At 51.1% G+C, this 20,263-nt stretch overlaps 1 protein-coding gene across 2 annotated transcripts in view; it reads left to right on the top strand.

Annotated features, from left to right (window-relative positions):
• The window catches only part of GCN1 (GCN1 activator of EIF2AK4), a 54,027-nt gene that overhangs the window by 23,043 nt on the left and 10,721 nt on the right, over positions 1-20,263 (top strand). For both annotated transcript variants that reach the window (XM_054594177.1, XM_054594176.1), the window contains exons 23-45: positions 920-1,033; positions 1,152-1,350; positions 2,546-2,701; positions 3,158-3,339; positions 4,543-4,623; positions 4,961-5,104; positions 6,047-6,174; positions 6,309-6,498; positions 6,698-6,768; positions 7,400-7,565; positions 7,897-8,091; positions 9,128-9,374; positions 9,763-9,884; positions 10,193-10,307; positions 11,255-11,434; positions 13,628-13,848; positions 15,569-15,637; positions 15,840-15,978; positions 16,067-16,263; positions 16,459-16,601; positions 17,693-17,810; positions 17,925-18,140; positions 19,243-19,407. In XM_054594177.1, coding sequence (XP_054450152.1) covers positions 920-1,033; positions 1,152-1,350; positions 2,546-2,701; positions 3,158-3,339; positions 4,543-4,623; positions 4,961-5,104; positions 6,047-6,174; positions 6,309-6,498; positions 6,698-6,768; positions 7,400-7,565; positions 7,897-8,091; positions 9,128-9,374; positions 9,763-9,884; positions 10,193-10,307; positions 11,255-11,434; positions 13,628-13,848; positions 15,569-15,637; positions 15,840-15,978; positions 16,067-16,263; positions 16,459-16,601; positions 17,693-17,810; positions 17,925-18,140; positions 19,243-19,407 — 3,558 coding nt within the window. The remainder of the gene's footprint in view (positions 1-919; positions 1,034-1,151; positions 1,351-2,545; positions 2,702-3,157; positions 3,340-4,542; positions 4,624-4,960; positions 5,105-6,046; positions 6,175-6,308; positions 6,499-6,697; positions 6,769-7,399; positions 7,566-7,896; positions 8,092-9,127; positions 9,375-9,762; positions 9,885-10,192; positions 10,308-11,254; positions 11,435-13,627; positions 13,849-15,568; positions 15,638-15,839; positions 15,979-16,066; positions 16,264-16,458; positions 16,602-17,692; positions 17,811-17,924; positions 18,141-19,242; positions 19,408-20,263) is intronic.

Here is a 20,263-nt window from a genome sequence, read left to right as displayed (position 1 = left end):
CATGCGTTTCCTTCACTAAGTGCTGTTGCTTGGGTCCATGACTCTCCACGGAGCTCTGTGAAGGCTGGGGCCCATCTGCACCCATAACGGCAGGCACAGGGCCTGGCACAGCATAGCCTCTGGGAATCGTGGCTCTGTGGCTTGTAACAGAACATGTGGTGTGTTTTCCTGTCTCAGAGCCCTTGCTCTTCCCTCAGTCCTTACAAGTCTGGGTTCTTCTTGTCTTTCACCTCCCAGCCCACGTGTTAACATGTCTACTTCTCAGAGAGGTGACCACCCTGCCCTCTCTGTCCAAAGTAGACCCTGTCCTTCTTGCTTACAGCACATCATGTTTATTCCTCTGTTAACATTTACTGTGATCTGAAGTCATCTTGTTCACATGTGTTTGGTTGCATGTTCATTGTCCATCTTCACCCACTACATTGTGTGCTCTGTAAGGGCAGGGACTTGGTCTTATTCCCTGCAGTGTCCCCAGAATCTGGCACACTGTAGATGCCCAGCCAGTATTCGCTGAATGAAGGAGTGCTCCTGGCCTTTTCTAGCCCTAAGCGTGTACTGTGGGAGAGAGGGTCTGTAGGGTGGGGCGGGGCAGGAGGAGGGGAGGCTGGAGTTTTGATCCTGAAGCTGTGCGGGTCAGAATGCCCTTTTTAGCACATTGAGAAACTTTTCATTTCTTTAACATAAAAAAGTCTTCCTTGTGTTTGTCAGTACAGAATCCAGTAAGAAATCACTTTTCTGTTGCTGTCTCTGTTCTGTAGGAACTTTGTGGGATGGGGAAGGGAGGCCACATGCTGCGTTTTGGGGCCCAAGTCGCAGACGGGAGCTGGCATGATGCTGACTGTGGAGCTGAGCTTACCCTCTGTGGTGGGGAGGGAGGTCTGTCCCCTGGAGATGGAATTGCTGTGCTTGTTGCCCTCAGGAGATAAAGAAGAAGAAAGGCATAAAAGAGGAGGTGCAGCTGACCAGCAAGCAGAAGGAGATGCTGCAGGCACAGCTGGACAAGGAGGCGCAGATCCGGAGGCGGCTGCAGGAGGTGAGTGGCCGCCATCTCCACACATCCGTGTGTGGGAGTGCTGGGTGCCCTGGGCCCGCTTCTCGCTGTCCTGGAGCAGGGCCCCGCCGACCTGCCTCCTGGGGCGATCTGCTTGCAGCTGGACAGTGAGCTGGAGGCAGCGCTTGGACTGCTGGACACCATCCTGGCCAAGAACCCGTCCGGCCTGACCCAGTACGTCCCTGCTTTGGTCGACTCTTTCCTGCCCTTGCTGAAATCTCCCCTGGCCGCTCCCCGGATCAAGGACCCTTTTCTGTCCTTGGCTGCCTGTGTCATGCCCCCTCGGCTCAAGGCTTTGGGTAAGTCCTTGCTTACTGGCTGTGAGCATGCCCTGGGCAGGTTTGGAGGTGGGCACGGGATGCCCCTGAACACTGGTGGGGAGCCCTGTGGCGACTCAGGCCACTGACTTTTGTTTCCATACGGAGGCAGCCTTGGGAACCTGCAGCGGCATGTCCTTAGGAGCGATGTGGGGCCTCTCCTCTCTCCTGGTCTGTGCTGCTGGTGCCTTTACTGCAAGGCCCAGGTTCAGATGTTAGTCAGTGTGATCACTCTGTAGCCGTTAAAACTAAGAAGTCAGAAACTCAGGGGCCGTGGGTGGAGGTGGGGTTTGGTGCCACGTGGCTGGTCAGTGCAGCACAGAGCTCCTGAGCAGCCACGTGGCAGTGACAAGAAGGCTCTGTGATTTTTCGCTTTCTGTTGGCCGTGGTAAAACAAAGGCCGGGTAGGGCGGCTGGGACTGGAGCAGACTTCCTTCCTAGTCTTAAGGGAATGTTCCCATGGGTGAGGCTGAAATGTGGGAACTGTACTGAGTGAAAATGAATTCTGGAAAAATGAAGTCTGACAGAGAACAGCCTGGTAGTTGCCAGAGAGGAGGGGGGTGGAGGGCTGGGTGCAAAAGGTGAAGGGATTGAGAAGTACAGATGGGTGGGTAGTTATAAAACAGTCATGGGGATGTAAAGTGCAGCATAGAAAATACCGTCAATAACATTGTGATAACCATGCATGGTGCCACGTGGGTACTGGCAATGTCAGGGGACACTTGGTAAAGTGTGTGATTGTCTAACCGCTATTCTGCACACCTGAAGCTAATGTAAAATAATGTTGAATGTAAACTGTAATTGAAAAATAAACTTAAAAAATAATGAGTCTGGAAAACCATTCTGAGTCAGCGCACGTGGAGCCTGCGAGAACCGTTACCTGGCTGGCTGGGCTGGGTGCTTGGGGGGGGTGGGGGGAGCTCCAAGAGCTTTGCTCTTGCCTGAATAACCTTGGATGGCTCCTGCCTCCTCTTAGCGTACTTTTAACATCTTAGTGTCAGGACAGCGTCCTGCCTTCCCACCCCTCAGTGCTATCATGAAGAGGAAATGAAGATTTAGGTCAAGAACTTTTTGGCCCAGCAGAGTTAAGTTAGAGGGATGTGGCACCCCTGCCCTGGGCCAGGTTCTCCCTGTCTGTGTGGCTCATCCCCTGCTGGGTCTCTTCTCTTGGGTGCAGGCACCTTGGTGAGCCACGTGACTCTGCGCCTGCTGAAGCCAGAGTGTGCCCTGGATAAGTCATGGTGCCAGGAAGAGCTGTCGGTGGCTGTGAAGAGGGCGGTGACCCTGCTGCATAGCCATACTGTCACCAGCAGGGTTGGCAAGGGTGAGCCAGGTGAGGACGGCGCCAAGGACACAAGGTGGTTTGAGCTGGCACAGGTCATGAGTGAGCTACCTCACCCCTTGGGGTTTCCTGCTCCCAATGCAAGTCTCCCTCGCTCCCTGGCCTTGGTTTCCTCATCTGAAAAACGGGGGAGTTGGACCAGGTGGAGGATTTCTGAGTCCATTCCTGGTATTTTGTGAGTCACTGTGGCCCCCATTGACGGTTTCCTTTTTGTTGCTGGAGTCTACTTGTCTTCCTTAACTCTCACATTTTGGAGCTGGGCAGTGTTTGGGGTGGGAGCACAATTGGCTTTAGAACTGGGCTACCAGCTGTCATACTGTGTGCTTCTGGGTGTCAGAAAGGGCCTCCAGCCTTCCCCGCTTGCCCTGGGGGCGGGAAGCGAGGCAGCAGCGCCTGGTGCCGTGCCCCGCCTGCAGGGTCAGGATTGTGTTTGCTTGTTGCTCACAGGTGCTGCGCCCCTGTCTGCGCCAGCCTTTTCCTTAGTCTTCCCATTTCTGAAGATGGTGCTGACCGAGATGCCCCACCACAGCGAGGAGGAAGAAGAGCGCATGGCCCAGATTCTTCAGATCCTCACTGTCCACGCCCAGCTGAGGGCCTCGCCCAGCAGCCTGCCTGGGCGCGTGGATGAGGTTGGCAGGGGAGCTTAGCACTCCCTTTGGCTGGAGGGAAGTGGGTAGGCTGGGGCTTTCGGCACCGCCTGGCCCATCAACAGTTCTGGCGGGGCAGTGGAGCGCGCGTGCGTGTGTGTAGAGCCTTTGGTAGGAGAACCAGGTGTTCTTTTAATGGAGCTGTCAAGGCCTCAAAGAAACGTGCAGGTCTCCTGTGTCTGAGAGTTTCTGACCCGAAGAAGTTGAAAGATTTTTACGTTAATTTATTGTGTTTCTCTTGTTTCTAATTCAGAAGATACTACTGGCCACTCTTCCTTTGACTTGCTTTTAATTATGAGATCGAACCTCATTTATTGAGAGGTTTTCTTTTTAATAGATTATGTTCTAAAAAATTTGCCAAAGCAGTGCGTGCCTATTTTTAAAAATTCTGACAATAACGAAGCAAAAAAAGAAGTACCACTTTTCAGAGGTAACGTTTGCTAACGGTTGGGTGTATTCCCTTTTGTACTTTTCTTCATGCATACACGGAACTCACACTCCCACACACAGTAAAGAGAAGATGGATTGCACTGCTTCTTTCATATGACTCTACTCTGGGTCTCCTTCTGTGTCAGTGCCTGTGGATCTACTTTATTGATTTTTAGGGGCTGCCTGGGATTTAGTTCTGTGAGTGTACCATATTTTAAAGTTGTTTCTAACTTTGCCCTATTTTGAACTGAGCTGTGCTGTGCTCCCTTATACTACATGCCCCTTGCACACCCTTGTAAGCATTTACATAGGACAGATTCTTTGGTGTGGAGTTGGTATGTGATGTTCCATGTTCTGAGCTCCACCTTTACTAAGAGTTCCCTTTTCTCTAAAGTGAATGCAGCCTCAGATGGTATTAATCTTGCCAACAATGACTGAAAGAATGGTACCTCTTTTTATTTTTTCTCTACTTACTTACAAAGTATCCATATGTTTATGGGCCACCTGTATTTCATTTCCTGTGAATTTCGAGCAAGTTTCAGAATTACTTAATTTCTGAGTCTCTCAGGATCAGCATGATTCCCTGAGGTTGGCTAGTGTGGGTTTAGTTGTGAACCTGACGGGGTCTACTGTGTAGTTGGCTGTGAGACCCAGAACGCTACGCTCTGGGTGAGAGGACGCTGCTCTGTGTGCCACAGGGCTTGGTTACAGCCCTTCCCCACTGCCCCACCTGACTCATCTGCTCTTCTCTCTTAGAATGGCCCGGAGCTGCTGCCTCGTGTGGCCATGCTGCGCCTCCTGACTTGGGTGATCGGGTCGGGCTCTCCCCGCCTGCAGGTGATTTTTTTCTTCAGTTGGCTGTGGCTGTGACTCAGTTTGTGACTCTGACCACAGGTCCTGGCATTTGGGGTTGAGTCCTAATTCCCTTTCTTAGCCCTTACTTTTGCACTTGAGCAAAAGGGCTGCTTTTGAGAGCCAGCCTCACTGTTTTCAGCTAGTGAAGAGTTTAGCCTGGGTTCTGGAGCTGGGGTCTTAGCCCTGATTGGGCTGTGGGCTGGGTGTTCTCAGTTCAGGCCCTCCTCTGGGCCCCTAGCCCATTGCCTGGCCCCACACCCGACTCCACAGTAGTAAGTACTTTGCTGGACTGAGCCCAGGGCATCGATGTTTTCCATAGGTTCTGGCTTCAGACACCCTGACCACCCTGTGTGCCAGCAGCAGCGGCAAGGAGGGCTGTGCCTTCGCAGAGCAGGAGGAGGTGGACGTGCTGCTCTGTGCCCTGCAGTCCCCGTGTGCCAGTGTGCGGGACACCGTGCTCCGGGTGCGTGCTCACTTCCTCGCAGAGCCACCGTGGCCTCCCTCGTGCAAGGGTTTGAGCAGTCGGGAGAGGCCTTGGATTTGTACCTCTGTGTTTTGGAGGCAGAGAGAAGAGGTTACAGGGTGTGGAGTCGCGTCACTCTAGGAATCGGAATGACTGAGCACTTTGCTGCACGGCTGTCTATTTCTTTCTCACCTTGGAAGACTTCACCTGATTTGTAAACTGGAATGTGGATCTTAGTATTTTTATAGGACAGCTATAACTTATAGGATTAGTTTATTTCTTTATCCCACTACCTTGTACGTGGCTTTTCCCGGTATTTTTGGACAAAAACTAAAGGATCTGTTTGGAATATGAGACGGTGGTTCCCCAGTGCCAGGCTGTAGCTTCTTGCTGTTGATGACAATTTTCACTGGTCCTTGGTAGAAACCAAAGAAGGATGGTAGAATGGTAAATTTTTCTTAAAGATAAGACCAAGTGAATGTCTTTTTTTTTTTAGATTTTGTCTGGCATATTTAGAGTTAAATTCTCTATTAAAAAATATTCTACCACCACATACCATCATTTCACAAAAGAAAAGCTATTTAAAGAAAGAAGGAGAGAGAAAGAAAGAAAGAAAAAAGCTATATAAAGAGACAGCAGCTAGTGAGATGAACTAATTCACGACATTCCCTAGATCAGTGACATCCAGTGGAACTATTTGCAGTGATGGAATTACTTACATCTGTGTTCTCCAGTGTGGTAGCTGCTAGCCAGCGTGTAGTAATTGAGCACTTGAAACGTGGCTGGTGTGATAAGGAATTATAGTTCACTTTAATTGATACAGCTTTGAAGACGTACATGTGGCTGGTGGCTACGTCTTGGACAGCACTAGAGAAAGGTGAGGCAGGTTGAGGCTCTTCCAAAAGGTTGTGCCTCACATGGTTCAATCTTACTCTGTTGCAGGGGCTGATGGAACTCCACATGGTTTTGCCAGTGCCTGATACTGATGAGAAGAATGGCTTGAATCTTCTGCGGAGGCTCTGGGTGGTCAAGTTTGACAAGGAGGAGGAGATCCGGAAGCTGGCTGAGAGGTGAGAGCCACCTTAGGAAGCAGCTAGGCCCAGTGTGCTCAGCCATAGCAAGAGAAAGGGTTGGGTGGTTGGGTTTGGCAGGGCAGGTGCAACAGAACTGTGTCTGACCCGCCCCCACCCTTTGGTCTGTACAGGCTCTGGTCGATGATGGGCCTAGACCTGCAGCCAGACCTCTGCTCCTTGCTGATCGATGATGTCATCTATCACGAAGCAGCAGTGCGGCAGGCTGGGGCTGAAGCCCTCTCCCAGGCCGTGGCACGCTACCAGCGGCAGGCGGCCGAGGTTATGGGCAGGCTCATGGAAATTTACCAGGAGAAGCTCTATGTGAGTAGCCTGTGTGCTGAAGCGGTCTGGGTGGTGTGAGTGTGGGTTGGACTCTGCTTAGCCTCTAACTTGCTCCAGCCTTGGAGCTCACTGTGGCTCAGGGTGGCTGTGGTGATCAGAGCCTCACACCCAGGCTGCTGGCTTGCCCGGCTTGGTGAGGGAGAGCACTACAGTTCATTTATCAACCTGTCTTTTGCAGCGGCCACCCCCAGTGCTGGATGCTTTGGGACGAGTTATCTCAGAATCTCCTCCAGATCAGTGGGAAGCCAGGTATAACAGCTGTTGCATCCTTGTTCCCCGCAGAGCTACCTGAGAGATGTAGGCAGTTGGCTGGGCTGGGTGATATGAGCAGGCAGCCCAGGGTAACTGGACAGTGGGAGAAAAGGACAAGACCTCCCTGTGAGTTAGAGAGACTGGATTTTAAGAGCTGGCTTCTCCCAGGCCATGTGGCCTTGGGCATGTTTCTTCTTTCCTCCAGGACTCTGTGTCCTCAGAGGTCCTTGGGGGACCTTCTTACTGCTCTATAGCTAAAGAGAATAGTAGTACTTTGCCTTTGTAGACTATGTCCATTTCTGAATACTGTCACGTCTGATTCTTTTACCTCTCCTCCCACAACCTGTCCTGGAGGTAAAGGGGTAGGCATTGCACTCACGTGGGTTGGTCCCCTGTAAGAGGGGAACTCCAGGTAGATGGCAAGTTTCTGTTGGACAGGTGGGCTGTTCAGACCATTGCGTAGACTGGTGGTTAGCACTTGCCGGTGGGATTATGCTGTGCCCTGCCTTGCGTAGCAGTGTTTGCTGTTGGCAGGCTCCCTCCTTGTGACTGACCGGGATTGAGCCCAGCAGCAGAGGAAGCTCCTGACTGGCTCTCATCCCCTGACCTACTCCCATTTCTTTCCCAGGTGTGGCCTGGCTTTGGCCCTGAACCAGCTCTCCCAGTGTTTAGACAGCTCTCAGGTGAAGCCACTCTTTCAGTTTTTTGTCCCTGATGCCCTCAACGACCGAAACCCTGAAGTCCGGAAGTGCATGTTAGATGCAGCGCTTGCGACGCTCAACGCCCATGGGAAGGTAAAGATTTCAGCCAACCGAGGGGCTGGGGAGAAGGTCGAGCTGAGCAGTGGGGACACGGGAAGGCTGTGCTGGAACTCCTGGTACAGCACGGGCCCCCATAGAAAATTCCATTTGTATTTATTTTGAACCAAGAAAGACCCCAAAAGGGAATTAAATTCTTAAACGTCTGCTGCAGTCCTGCCAGGAAACTGGAAAAGCTGCTGGCACTATTGGTAGGCTCGTCAGGATGGCTGTCCCAGAGCAGATTTGGGCTTGGTCTTTGGGCAAAGACTGTCATCCCCTATAGGGCTGATGTGAAATGAAGCCCGGGGTGCACTTGGCCTTTCAGGAAAACGTCAACTCACTGCTGCCGGTGTTTGAGGAGTTCCTGAAGAATGCACCCAATGACGCCAGCTATGACGCTGTGCGGCAGAGCGTGGTGGTCCTGATGGGCTCTCTGGCCAAGCACCTGGACAAGAGTGACCCCAAAGTGAAGCCTATCGTTGCCAAGCTCATCGCTGCCCTCTCCACCCCATCGCAGCAGGTACTTGGCCACTTGAGGCCTGACTGCGGGTAGGCAGTGGGATGCCAGGGATAGAGTTGGGTGTCCGGGTGCCGAAGGCCCAGTTTTCTGCAAGGACTTGTCCCCTCTCTTAGAGGACAGCCTGGTTTATAGTCAAGAGCACCCCCAAACAATTATTTGTTACTTTGTTTTGGTAGACCTCCTAGATAGTTTCATTTTTTTCCTATTCATTTTTTAACAGTCTTTGTTGCATTTAGTGTGAACTTGGCACTAGGGATACAAAGATTAAAACAAAACAAAACAATGGTTGCCTCTTGTGTCGAGCCTTTTTCTGACTGTCTCTCTGTTATACATTTTAGTGGCCTTTTAATTCAGCCTTCAAGCCACAGTGCAAGGATTTTTTTTTTTCTTTTTTGAAAAACACATTTACCTATATTTTCTGCAACTTGCATTTTGGATCATCCGGAATGTCCTCATCAGATGCAGGTTCACACAATTATGGTCAAATAAGTTGTCAGAAAACCTGACCTGCAAAGGGTCCTACCAGGGCCCCTGGTAGCAGGCTGCTTTGCTGCTCTCAAGTTGGGGTTACTGAGCTGTGGATGGAAGGAGAGATCGACAGTGTCTCCTGGTTCCATTCAGTTTGGTCCTGGCCCTGTTCAGGCCCCGCCCGATTTCCGGGTGACTGACAAGGTTGGAAACTGGGAGATGTGGGCAGGTTTATGGAGGCAGAGTAGCGTGCTTTTTTCTGGATCTTACTCTGTGAGTGGGTTTCGTCTTCGTGGAGTTTCTTATCCTCTCAGGCCTAGGTTCTCCCAGTAGACCAGAGGTAGCACCGTGATGGTTGATGCCCTTGTCCCTAACAGATGCAGTGAGCAACCTGATGGGGTCCATGTCTGCATGAGTTTGTAATACTGTTTGCTTTTCTGGTGCCCTGTGTTGTCTGACAGGCAGTGGCGGAGATAGGGCTTGGGGACATCCCATGGGAGGTGCTGTGTAGGATTGAGTCAGCCACCAGGAAAGGCTGTAGTTCCTGATGAGCAGGCCTTTCCCTTAGGTCCAGGAATCTGTGGCCAGTTGCTTGCCGCCACTCGTGCCAGCCATCAAGGAGGATGCGGGGGGGATGATCCAGAGGCTGATGCAGCAGCTGCTGGAGTCAGACAAGTATGCTGAGCGCAAAGGGGCCGCGTACGGGCTGGCGGGCCTGGTGAAGGGCCTGGGCATTCTGTCGCTAAAGCAGCAAGAAATGATGGCAGCCCTGACCGATGCCATCCAGGATAAGAAGAACTTCCGCCGGCGAGAGGGTGAGTGTCTCTGAGCTTGGTCCCCACGGCTGCCAAGAGGTGGGAATCTGGCCTTCCTTTCCCCTCAGAAGGGCGGGGCGGGTGTGCGCTGCAGAGGGCAGCTGGGTGTGGCTTACTCTGGCTGCTCCTTGCTGCTGTGGTCTGGACTTTCTAACTCAGCAGTGTCCTAGCTTGAGATTTTGCCTTCCTGGCTGTTAGTGCTAAGAAGTGACAGATGCTCCCCTATTTCCTCGCCTTTCTGCTCAGCCACATCTGTGCTGGTGAGGGAGGCAGAGGGTGCTGCTCCTCATGGGGCAGCCACTTGAGTCCCACAGCTGCCCTGAGTGTTTTCAGAGGGTGGGGTGGTGGTGGGGAGATTGTCCCAGCTGTCCTGCCTTCTCCCCCGCAGGGGCCCTCTTCGCCTTCGAGATGCTCTGTGCCATGCTGGGGAAGCTCTTCGAGCCCTACGTGGTGCACGTGCTACCTCATCTGCTGCTGTGCTTCGGGGATGGCAACCAGTATGTGCGTGAGGTAAGTCCTGAGGCTGCACGTGAGGCCTGCTGGCCGCTGGTGTGAGACCTAGCAGGGAGTTGGTTTAAGGGCCCCACCGCCAGGACCCCTGCCTGCACCGTGGGCCCCAGTTACTGGTATCGACTCCACTGATTCTCAGTAAAAGGCTGAAGCTTTATGAGGTGAGAAACCTTGTCTCTTCTCCTTAGCTGCACCTGCAGGCCCCAGGGTCTGACATAGTAGACCCCTCAGGACATACTGGTTTAGAGCCAGGCCTTGACCCTTGCTTGGGCGAGGACGCCCATGAACGTCTTTTCTCCTCCCTTGAGGCTGCAGATGATTGTGCCAAGGCTGTGATGAGCAACCTGAGTGCTCACGGCGTGAAGCTGGTGCTCCCCTCCTTACTGGCCGCCCTGGAGGAGGAGTCCTGGAGGACGAAAGCCGGTAAGGCCACTCCCTTCTGTGTCTTAGTCTCACCTTCCCGTCCTGAAAGCTGCCCTCAAGGGGTTCCAGGTAGCCGAAGCTCCTGTCCTGTGTGTGTGCTCCCCAGCCAGGGATAAGGCCAAAACTGTGCTGTCAGGCAGCCCAGTCTTCCAGGCGTCTGTGTTTCTTGGCTGAACGTGCAAAGAACAGGCCTCTGGCAGAAGCCACAGCCCTAAATCAGGAAATCCCAGAGCTTTAAAGCTAGTCTGTGGCTAGCTTTATGATTTTTAAATCTCCTCCCCACCCCCTGCCCCAGTAAACCCCTTTTAAAAATTGTAATCTGCCTTGGCTGGTGTGGATCAGTGGATTGAGCGCTGCCCTGTGAACGAAAGGGTTGCCAGTTCAATTCCCAGTCAGGCACATGCCTGGGTTGCAGGCCAGGTCCCCAGTAGGGGGTGCATGAGAGGCAACCACACATTGATGGTTCTCTTCCTCTTTCTCCCTCCTTTCTCCTCTCTCTAGAAGTAAATCAGTAAAATATTTTTTTAAAAGTGGTACTTTTATTTGGAATCCTAATATGCAAAAGAGATACAAGTGGAGCTACTTTGGTTTGGGGAGGGTCAAGGTCTGGGACCCTCTCACTTGGCTTCCCCCGGGTCCTTCTGGCTTTGCCCTACAGTTTGAAAAAATCACAAATTTAAATCAGTTTCCTCATTTGTGGATGAGGAGACAGGCCAGAGAAATTCAATTCAGTAAATTGGCCTTGGATCATAGCCAGGACTAAGCCAGGACTAAGCTCCCGATCCTGATCTCTGCTGGAGCCGGTCCCCTCTGCCCTCTGCATGGGGACTGCTTGAGCACAGTCTGCAGAGGAGTCGGCTGGCTGTCCCTTGCTTGGGCAGCCAGCCCAGGTGACTGTCGGGCTGTGCTGAGTGATTCTGTGCTGGACACGTGTCTGCCATCTGCAGGGTCGGTGGAGCTGCTTGGGGCGATGGCATACTGTGCTCCCAAGCAGCTGTCGTCCTGTCTGCCCAACATCGTGCCCAAGCTCACGGAAGTGCTGACCGACTCCCACGTCAAAGTGCAGAAGGCTGGACAGCAGGCGCTCAGGCAGATCGGCTCTGTCATCAGGAACCCGGAGATCCTGGGTACGCCTCTCCCACGGTGGGCAATGGCCCCGGCTCCTCCCTGGACACTGCAGGGGACATGCATCCTTTCAGCAGAGAGTTTTGCCCTCTGAGGACAGATTTGTTCACAGCGAAATAAACTTTAAATTCTGGGAAGCCGTTTTTCTAGAATAATGAATAGAAAGTAGTTTGGAAGTGGTGGGTTTTCTACTTGTCTGGAGCAGTTGTCATTGACTGCACAGGTAGGGAAACTGAGTCATGGGCTCAGCAGCACCTTGAGTGAGAGAGCCCTGTGCGCTAAGCTGAGCCCTGAGGTCAACAGAATCGAATGACAAGCTCAGGACCATATCAGCGTCATCCAAAGTGTCAGGATCTTTGGGACCTTCCTAATCTAGCTCATCCCAGGACCTGTGATAGAGGGGAAGGCGAGGGACAGGTTATTCCCCTTAACTGTGCTCTTTAGTATGGTTCTTTCTTGAGTGATGGGAAGGGGTTGATTTCTAGAAACAAAACCTAGTCAGCCACCTTGACTAGCACTTCACATGTTAAATTTCAAGCTTCAGCCTGGAGTCCCAGTGCCCATTCAGTGTCATTCAGCCCAGGTATTACTAGGTTTTTTTTTTTCGTTCAGAAAATGATGGGCTTTTTGTTTGTTTTTGTTTTTTAAGGGATGAATAGGTACACTTGGATTTTGTTGCTGTTTTTCACAATGTCCAACAGCCCTGGGGATATCTAAGGCCCAGAAGAGCCTCATCTCTACCAAATGAGTAGAAGTGGCTTCATTTTGAGACTCTAGCCTGGGCTGTTTTTTTTTTTTTCCCTTAATTGAGATATAATTTGCATGATATAAAACTCACTTTTAAGAATGTATAATACAGTGGTTTTTATACATAAGTACCACCACTCTCTAGTTCCTGGGACATTTTCATCATCCCCTAAAGAAACCCCATCCCCATTTGCATTCACTCTTCATTTCCTCCCCTATCCCCCCGAGCCTCTGACAAATCTATCTTCTGCTGTGGGCTTGCATATCCGGGACCTTTCATGTAAATTATACAGTATGTTGCCTTTTGTGCCTGGCTTTTTAACATCATGTTTCCAGGGCTTGCCCATGTTGTAGCAGGTATCAGCACTTCACTCCCTTCTGTGGCCCGGTGATCGTCCTTTGCACACGTAGGCCGCCTTTTGTTAATTGATGCGTTGATGGACTTTTGGGTTGTTTCTTCTTTTTGGCTGTTAAGAACAGTGCTGCTGTGAACATTTGTGTACAAGGGGGTTTCTTGGTTTGTTTTTATAGACAAGGTTTTAGTTCTCTTAGATACCTAGGAATGAGACCGCTAGTCCTATGGTAACTGACTTTGAGTAACTGCTAGACTTTTCCAAAGTGGCTGTACCATTGGCACTCCCAGCAGCAGTGTGTGAGAATTCCAGTTGCCAGCACTGTTGTTATCATCTGAAAAACCAACATTACTTACAGCCACCTTAATGGGTGTGAAGTGGCATCTCCTTGTGGTTTTGATTTGCATTTCCCTAATGACTAGTGATCCTGAGTGTGTGGTGCTTATTAGCCATTTGCATATCTTTGGAGAACTGTCTGTGCAAATCCTCTACCTATTTTTAAATTGGATTATTAGATTTTTAAAAATTGCTGACCACCAGCATGGGACTTTATAATGGTTGAATTTCCTGGGCTAGTGGAAAAGATAAACCAGGCTTTCCTCTCAGAATTCCTTCTGCGCCACTGATGGTGCTGAATTTGAGAGCTCATTTTATCTGGATGTTGCTGCTCTGAGCTGGTGTGCTTCACTCCCATCACTTGTTCTGGGGCCTTCGGTGTCTCAGAAATTTTTTTACAAAACCACTTGGGGTTGCTACGTCCAGAATAAGGTCCATGGTGCCCAAGCAGCAATCCTTTGAGGCCCAGCACTGTGCCTGCAACTCGGTGCCCTCTGAAGCCAGCCCACAGGAGTCCCGCCAGAGCACAGCTGTGCAGTGCAGAGGGAGGCAGCTGCTGCCCCCATACCAGTCCCTCCTGTTGAAGCAAGGATTGCTCTTTGCAGACAGGCCAGCTTCCCAGGCTCATGATTTGTGGGGCTTCCGGGAGCAGCTACCCTGGACCCCCTTCTCTTTTGAATACTTCAGTTCTGGGGACTGGGTGGCTTTACCATACTATAGACTCTTATAAACCAGCCTGTCTTCTCTTCGAACATGCAGCCATTGCCCCAGTCCTGCTGGATGCCCTGACAGACCCCTCCAGGAAGACCCAGAAGTGCTTGCAGACCCTGCTGGACACCAAGTTTGTCCACTTCATTGATGCCCCATCCCTGGCCCTCATCATGCCCATTGTCCAGAGAGCCTTCCAGGACCGTTCCACGGACACGCGGAAGATGGCAGCCCAGATTATTGGCAACATGTACTCCCTGACAGACCAGAAGGTAGCAGCCCAGCTGGGGCTCGTGCAGGACAGACCAACAGATGCTGGTTTAGGGCACAGAGTCCCTGCACACGAGGCGTGGGAAGGCTGTGAGCACTGGGTCTCTGATTATGTTTGGGAGGAGACAGGGAGCATTTTGGGGTCGAGGGCGGAAATTTAGGTTATCTGGGCATCTTGCAGCACCGTGTTTGAGTCCTTATCAGCTCAGCCCCAAGGGGCCCCCCTGCAGTGGACTCCTTTTACAGATGGAGGTGCAGGAAAGGGCCATCCTCACCTTTGACCTTTCAGGAGTGTGGGGAAAGTGGCTGATGCTTTGCCTGCTTGTAGTGTTTTGTTGTTTCAAGCATTCCCTTCTGTTAAGTCTCTCAGGAAATGAGGAGAGGTGGACCTTGTTTGTTAACTTGCTCCCAAGGCCTTGCATGTGTGATCGTACTACCTCAGCTCTGCTTGGCTTCCTGAGCCATGGGCATGGGAGACAAACTGGGAGGTTGTATCAATCCTAGAAAAGTCAGGAAATGGAAAAACTGAGAAAACAAAAAATTTTATGCATAGTCCTCCAACACTGAAACAATTCCTGTTAATGTTTTCTTTTTTTTTAAATTACATATAAAAAAATTATATTCCTGCCCTGGCCATGTGGCTTGGTTAGTTGGAGCATCATCTCATACACCAAAAAGTTATGGGTTTGATCCCTGGTCAGGGCACATACCTATGTAGTGGGTTTGAGCCCTGGCTGGGGTGTATATGGCAGGCAACCGATTGATTTGCTCTCACACTAACATTTCTTTCTCTTTTTCTCTCTTCCTCTTCCCCCCTTTTCTCTCTCTAAAAATCAGTAAATATATTCTTGGGTGAGGATAAAAAAATTATATTTCTGAACATCAGTTCTTTCCAAGCTATAGTGAGTTATTCATAAAACTGATTTTTAATAATTATGTGATATCTAACAAGTTTATATACTATAACTTACACAATTCTATTATTGGTCATATAATATTAAAGGTTTTTTGCATTTTAAATGTTGCTGCTGTGAACATAAGGCTTTTTCTATATTTAAAACTGCTCCCTAAAGCTGAGTGCTATATTAAGAGATGTAAGCCTTTTAATGTGAAGAAAGGGAAGATGAGCCCTGACTGGTGTGGGGCAGAGGGTTGGGTGTCATCCCCCCAAACCAAGAGGTCGCCAGTTAGATTCCCAGTCAAGGCACATGCCTGGGTTGCTGGTCAGGTGCTTGGTTGGGGCATGTGCGAGAGGCAACAGATCAATGTTTCACACATCGATCTTTCTCTCCCTCTCCTTCTTCCTCCCTTGTCCTCTCTCTAAAAATAAATAAATAAAATCTTTAAAAAAAAAGAAAAAAGAAAGAAAGGGAAGATGATAATGGAAGCCTAAAAGGAAAATGCCAGAAATAATTCCCTGAAGATGCCAGAGGCTGGGCAGGCCTTGGTTTTAAGAGAAGGGCAGGAGGAGTAAGAGCATCCAACTGCAGCTGGTGGCTCTGTCGACCTCTTGAATATGGGCCTCAGGTCCCTTGTAGGTTTCCCTGAGCAATTGCATGGGCCCTTCCAGGGGCCAGCCACTTACTTTTCCCCCCTTGTCCTGGGAGCACCCCTGCCACATGCCCCTCGTCAGCAGAATCGTGAGGTCAGCGTCCGTAGCAGAATGAGTCCTGGAGAAAGCAGGGTCAGACCTCCACCTGAGTCATGCCTGTGTTGTTGCAGGACTTGGCTCCTTACCTGCCAAGCGTGACACCGGGCCTGAAAGCCTCTCTTTTGGACCCAGTACCTGAGGTGAGTCTGGGAGGAGAGGGGTAGGAGCTCATTATGTTAGCCCAGTCCCCAGAAAAATTGGTTCTGGAGAATTCCCTATAAGCTGCTTTTGAGTCTATCTGGTAAAGGGAAGGAGACCTGAGGGACCCCTCCATGCTCCTGCCTGGTCATCTAGTTTTGAGCCCTCAGCTCCTCTCTGTCCCTGCTCTCGGTTACCTGACAGGTGCGGACGGTGTCTGCAAAGGCTCTCGGGGCCATGGTGAAGGGTATGGGGGAGTCATGCTTTGAGGACTTGCTGCCATGGCTGATGGAGACGCTGACCTATGAGCAGAGTTCCGTGGATCGCTCAGGTGCTGCACAAGGTAAGGCCGGCGCAGGCCCAGGGCCCAGCCCAGGAATGTCCTCTAGGGGCCTCAGATCCAGCAGGGTCATTCTGTCTCATTGTTGCAGGGTTGGCCGAGGTCATGGCTGGCTTGGGGGTGGAGAAGTTGGAGAAGCTGATGCCAGAAATTGTGGCCACAGCCAGCAAAGTGGACATAGCACCCCACGTCCGAGATGGCTACATCATGATGTTCAACTACCTGCCCATCACCTTTGGGGACAAGTTCACTCCTTATGTGGGGCCCATCATCCCCTGTATCCTCAAAGTAGGCACCGATGACCAGGCCAAGGAGGGGGGTACTGAGGAGGGTGGGGTGCGTGCGCCCTCCTGGTGAGCGAGGCGGCCTGCCAGCTGGGGCTGGTGGCTGGAACGCTCCCCCTGCTGCCCAGGGAGTCCCATCTCTTTGGGTCTGGATGCCTGGGGGAGGCAGCCCTGGCCAACCCGCCCTCTGTGTGCACAGGCTCTTGCTGACGAGAACGAGTTCGTGCGTGACACCGCCCTGCGCGCGGGCCAGCGGGTCATCTCCATGTATGCTGAGACGGCTATCGCCCTGCTGCTGCCCCAGCTGGAGCAAGGCCTCTTTGACGACCTCTGGAGAATAAGGTGAGAACTTGGGCAGGAAGACCCAGGGACCCCAGCTTTGCGTTTTGGGAACTTCTATTAGGAAATAAAGAGCAAACTGTTGCCAAGGAAATCTCAACTTTCTCCAGACCCTCATTTTTAACCATTTGGTAACTCCAGTTTCCTGGAGCGATGTCTTCATTCAGATTCTTCTTGTAAAAACTTGTCTTTAGTCAGTCCTTCAGTTGTATTACAATTTAAATGCGAGTACTTTTTAATCTGGAAATTTTACTTCTTGGAACTTATTTCAAAGACAGATTTGGTCAAGTGTTTAAAGATGTAGATAGAAGGATGTCAGTTGCAATATTGTTTATCATTTGAAAAAGCAGAGGTTGGTTTAAAAAGTCAGAGCACTTGCACTGTGAACTTTTATTCAGCCGTTACAAAGAATGGTGTAGGAGCTGTCATCCACTGACACAGGAAGCCCCTCGACCCACAGCTGCCGTGACAGCACGGGCTGTGGCTGCCGCCGGTGGTGCCAGCTCATCTCCTGCCCTGTGCGGGGCGCGTGTCTTTGCAGCAGGTGCCCTGTACAGTGTCACTGGAGCATCAGGGTGGCTGCCTGAGTAGCAGGAATTTGGGTGAATGTTTATACTCACTCTTTATATCTTTCTTTATTTTTGGAATTTTACATTTGAATATGACTATTATTTTTTATGATCATTAAAAACAATAAACCTCACTTAAATTGAAGAGAGATAAAGTTTGTCCTCTAGGCCCCTTCTGATGCCTCCAGTTCAGATGATCGGCCTTCCTGATCTCCTGTGAAGGCTTCACTTTGTGCTGCGTTGCTGTTTTTCTTTTTAAAATAACTTACTATAGAAGTTTTCATACTTTTTTGAAAAGTACTTACTCTTTTTCATTATTAAAGTTCATTAATAGAGAACTTGGCAAGAAAATTCATGGGAAAGTGGGCAGAAATGAAAATCATCTGTAACTCTTCTCCCATTCGAGAATAGTGACCTTGAACATTTCTGGTGCATTTCCTCAGTCTCTTTTTTGCCTGGGGCTTGGCTTAGTCCCAGCACTGCCCCTTGCAACCGTGTGACTCTGGTCTTGGCACCCCTTCTCAGGTTCAGCTCCGTTCAGCTCCTCGGGGACCTCCTGTTCCACATCTCAGGCGTCACTGGAAAGATGACCACGGAAACTGCCTCTGAAGATGACAACTTTGGGACTGCCCAGTCCAACAAGGTGCGCGCATTGGGTCCGTTTTCTGTGTTCCACTGATGGCAGGGACGGGCACAGGCACTCACTCGGTGGGGGCTTCACCACCCTGTGCTCTCTGCTCCCCTCTGCCGGCTGCAGGCTATCATCACTGCCCTGGGGGTGGATCGGCGGAACCGGGTGTTAGCAGGGCTGTACATGGGCCGCTCGGACACCCAGCTGGTTGTGCGGCAAGCTTCCTTGCATGTCTGGAAGATCGTGGTCTCCAATACGCCCCGCACCTTGCGTGAGATCCTGCCTACTCTCTTTGGTCTGCTGCTGGGTTTCCTGGCCAGCACGTGTGCAGATAAGAGAACGGTAAGTTTCCTGGGCCTTATTTCCGACCCAACAGCCCCTGAGCCTCCTTTGAGAGGCTAGAAGGGGGTCTACAGAGACTGGGAGAGCACCTAAGGTCCCCTGTCTAACAGGGACCATGTATGTATTTACTTAGTCATTCAACAAATGCTTATTAAGCATGTGCTGTGTGCTAAGCAGGGTCCTAAGACCTGGGATATAATGGGGAAGAAAGGTGGCATCATTCCTTGTCCTTATGGAGCTACAGTCTGGTAGAGGAGATGGAGGCTAATACACAAAGAGATGTAGATGCAGTTATGGTAAGTGCCACATGGCATTGCAAATGCTTATAACAGGGCCATTTAGCCCAGCTAAGGGATCAGGAAAGGCTTCTCTGAAGAAATGATTCTTGAAGATGAAAAGTAAGTAACTGCTATTCAGATGAGGAGGTGATAAAGGACTATTCCAAACAGAGGGAATGGTGCTTTAGATACAAGGACAGGATGTGCAGAGGCCCTGTGGTGGGCAGGAACATGGCCAACAGCAGGAGCTGAGCAAAGGCCAGTGGGTCTGGAATGAGAAAGCAGGCAGGAGCAAGCATGGCGTGAGGTATGGCTGATGTGCCGGGCTGGGGCGGGCAGTGTTCATGTTAGGAGGAGAGGCCCAGCCCTGGCTTCTGCCAGTCCCCTTTGGCCCACTCCCAACCCCCCATCCCTGGCAAGCAAACTGAGTATTTGGCTCTAAAGAAGGATTTGCATGGGCCTCAGAGGAGATGGGTTTTTTCCTAAAGCATTCGTTCCAAATTCAGCTCCCCTCGGGCAAGGGCACAGGGTTAAGTGACTTCCAGGCTGCAGTTTTCAGTCCAGGGTAATTGGCCCTTGACTGGAGAGCACATGCTGAATTTCCTGTTCATATGTGAGGTGCCTGCTCTTGCTGTTGGTTGTGTAGGTGTGTATGGCACACAGTGACAATCTTATTGTGTAGTGTTGCAAGCACACTGGGGGCTTTTCGGGGGTAAGAGCATTTGGGGAAGTTAAGTCAGCAACTGATAAAGTCTAGGAGGTTCCAGGGCCCTTGTTCTGAAGTCAGCAGGGAGTTGATGTCCTGGCCTGATCTCTGCTGACAGATTGCGGCGAGGACATTAGGAGATCTCGTCCGGAAGTTAGGGGAGAAAATCCTGCCTGAGATCATCCCCATCCTTGAGGAAGGCCTGAGGTCTCAGAAGAGTGATGAGAGGCAGGGCGTGTGCATCGGCCTGAGCGAGATCATGAAGTCCACCAGCCGGGACGCCGTGAGTACCCTTTAGGGGCGCTGCAGGCCTCGCACCTGCGGGCGGCCTGACTCACACGGCCCCTGGGGAGGCCCCAGGAGAAGCTGCATTGCCAGGGATACTCCGGCTTCACTTCACCCAAGTGGGAACACACGAACCTCACTCTGGAGGGCACTGCTGGCAAGGGGTGCTGGCAGGGCCACATGTGGACTGGAGTTTCCCGCCTCTTAGCTTCCCTATCAGATTAGCTGGCTGAGAACTAAACGGTTTCGAGGCCTTGAGTGGCCTGTGGATATTGGAGATGGTCTTTTCCTCACCATTCTTGAGGTTGCTCTAGATTAATCCCTTTGTGTCAATACATCATTGAGTTAAAATGTGTGGTACCCAGTGTGGGGAAAGGAGGGTGTGCGTGTTGGGGGTGGGGAGCAGGACGGGTGTGCACGCATTCTTAGGAGTAGAGTCGATGAGAGTAAGTACCTGGCGGGTAGAAACATATTGTCTCCAGCTGTGGTGCTGTTTCCTAGTAGCAACGTTCAGGGGGTTTGGAGTCCTTGTCACCGCCCTTACTCTCTAAGGTAATTGATCCCTAAACCTTCCTGGGGAGTGGATTGGGTGTGTATACAGGCTCTCGATTTGGGGGAAAGCACCACAGTGATGAAACGGGCAGCCAGTCAGAGACGTAAGCACATGGCCTGTTGCTTAGCCTGGGTGTCCTCATTGGATTTACTGGCTCCTCCCCCGGTGTGTATCAGTGTAAGTATTACATGTGGGGATTTTGTTTGCATTTGGCAAGGAATGCAAATCAATTCCGTCACCAGACAGAGTTTGTGATTCATTGAGTAGCTACCAAGTCCCCTAAAGGCTCAGGCCTTGTTAG

The sequence above is a fragment of the Pteronotus mesoamericanus genome, unplaced genomic scaffold (assembly GCF_021234165.1).
Source record: "Pteronotus mesoamericanus isolate MK-2021 breed Mesoamerican mustached bat unplaced genomic scaffold, CSHL_Meso_final scaffold_507, whole genome shotgun sequence".
NCBI lineage: Eukaryota > Metazoa > Chordata > Mammalia > Chiroptera > Mormoopidae > Pteronotus > Pteronotus mesoamericanus.
This window is presented reverse-complemented; position numbering and strand designations above follow the sequence as displayed.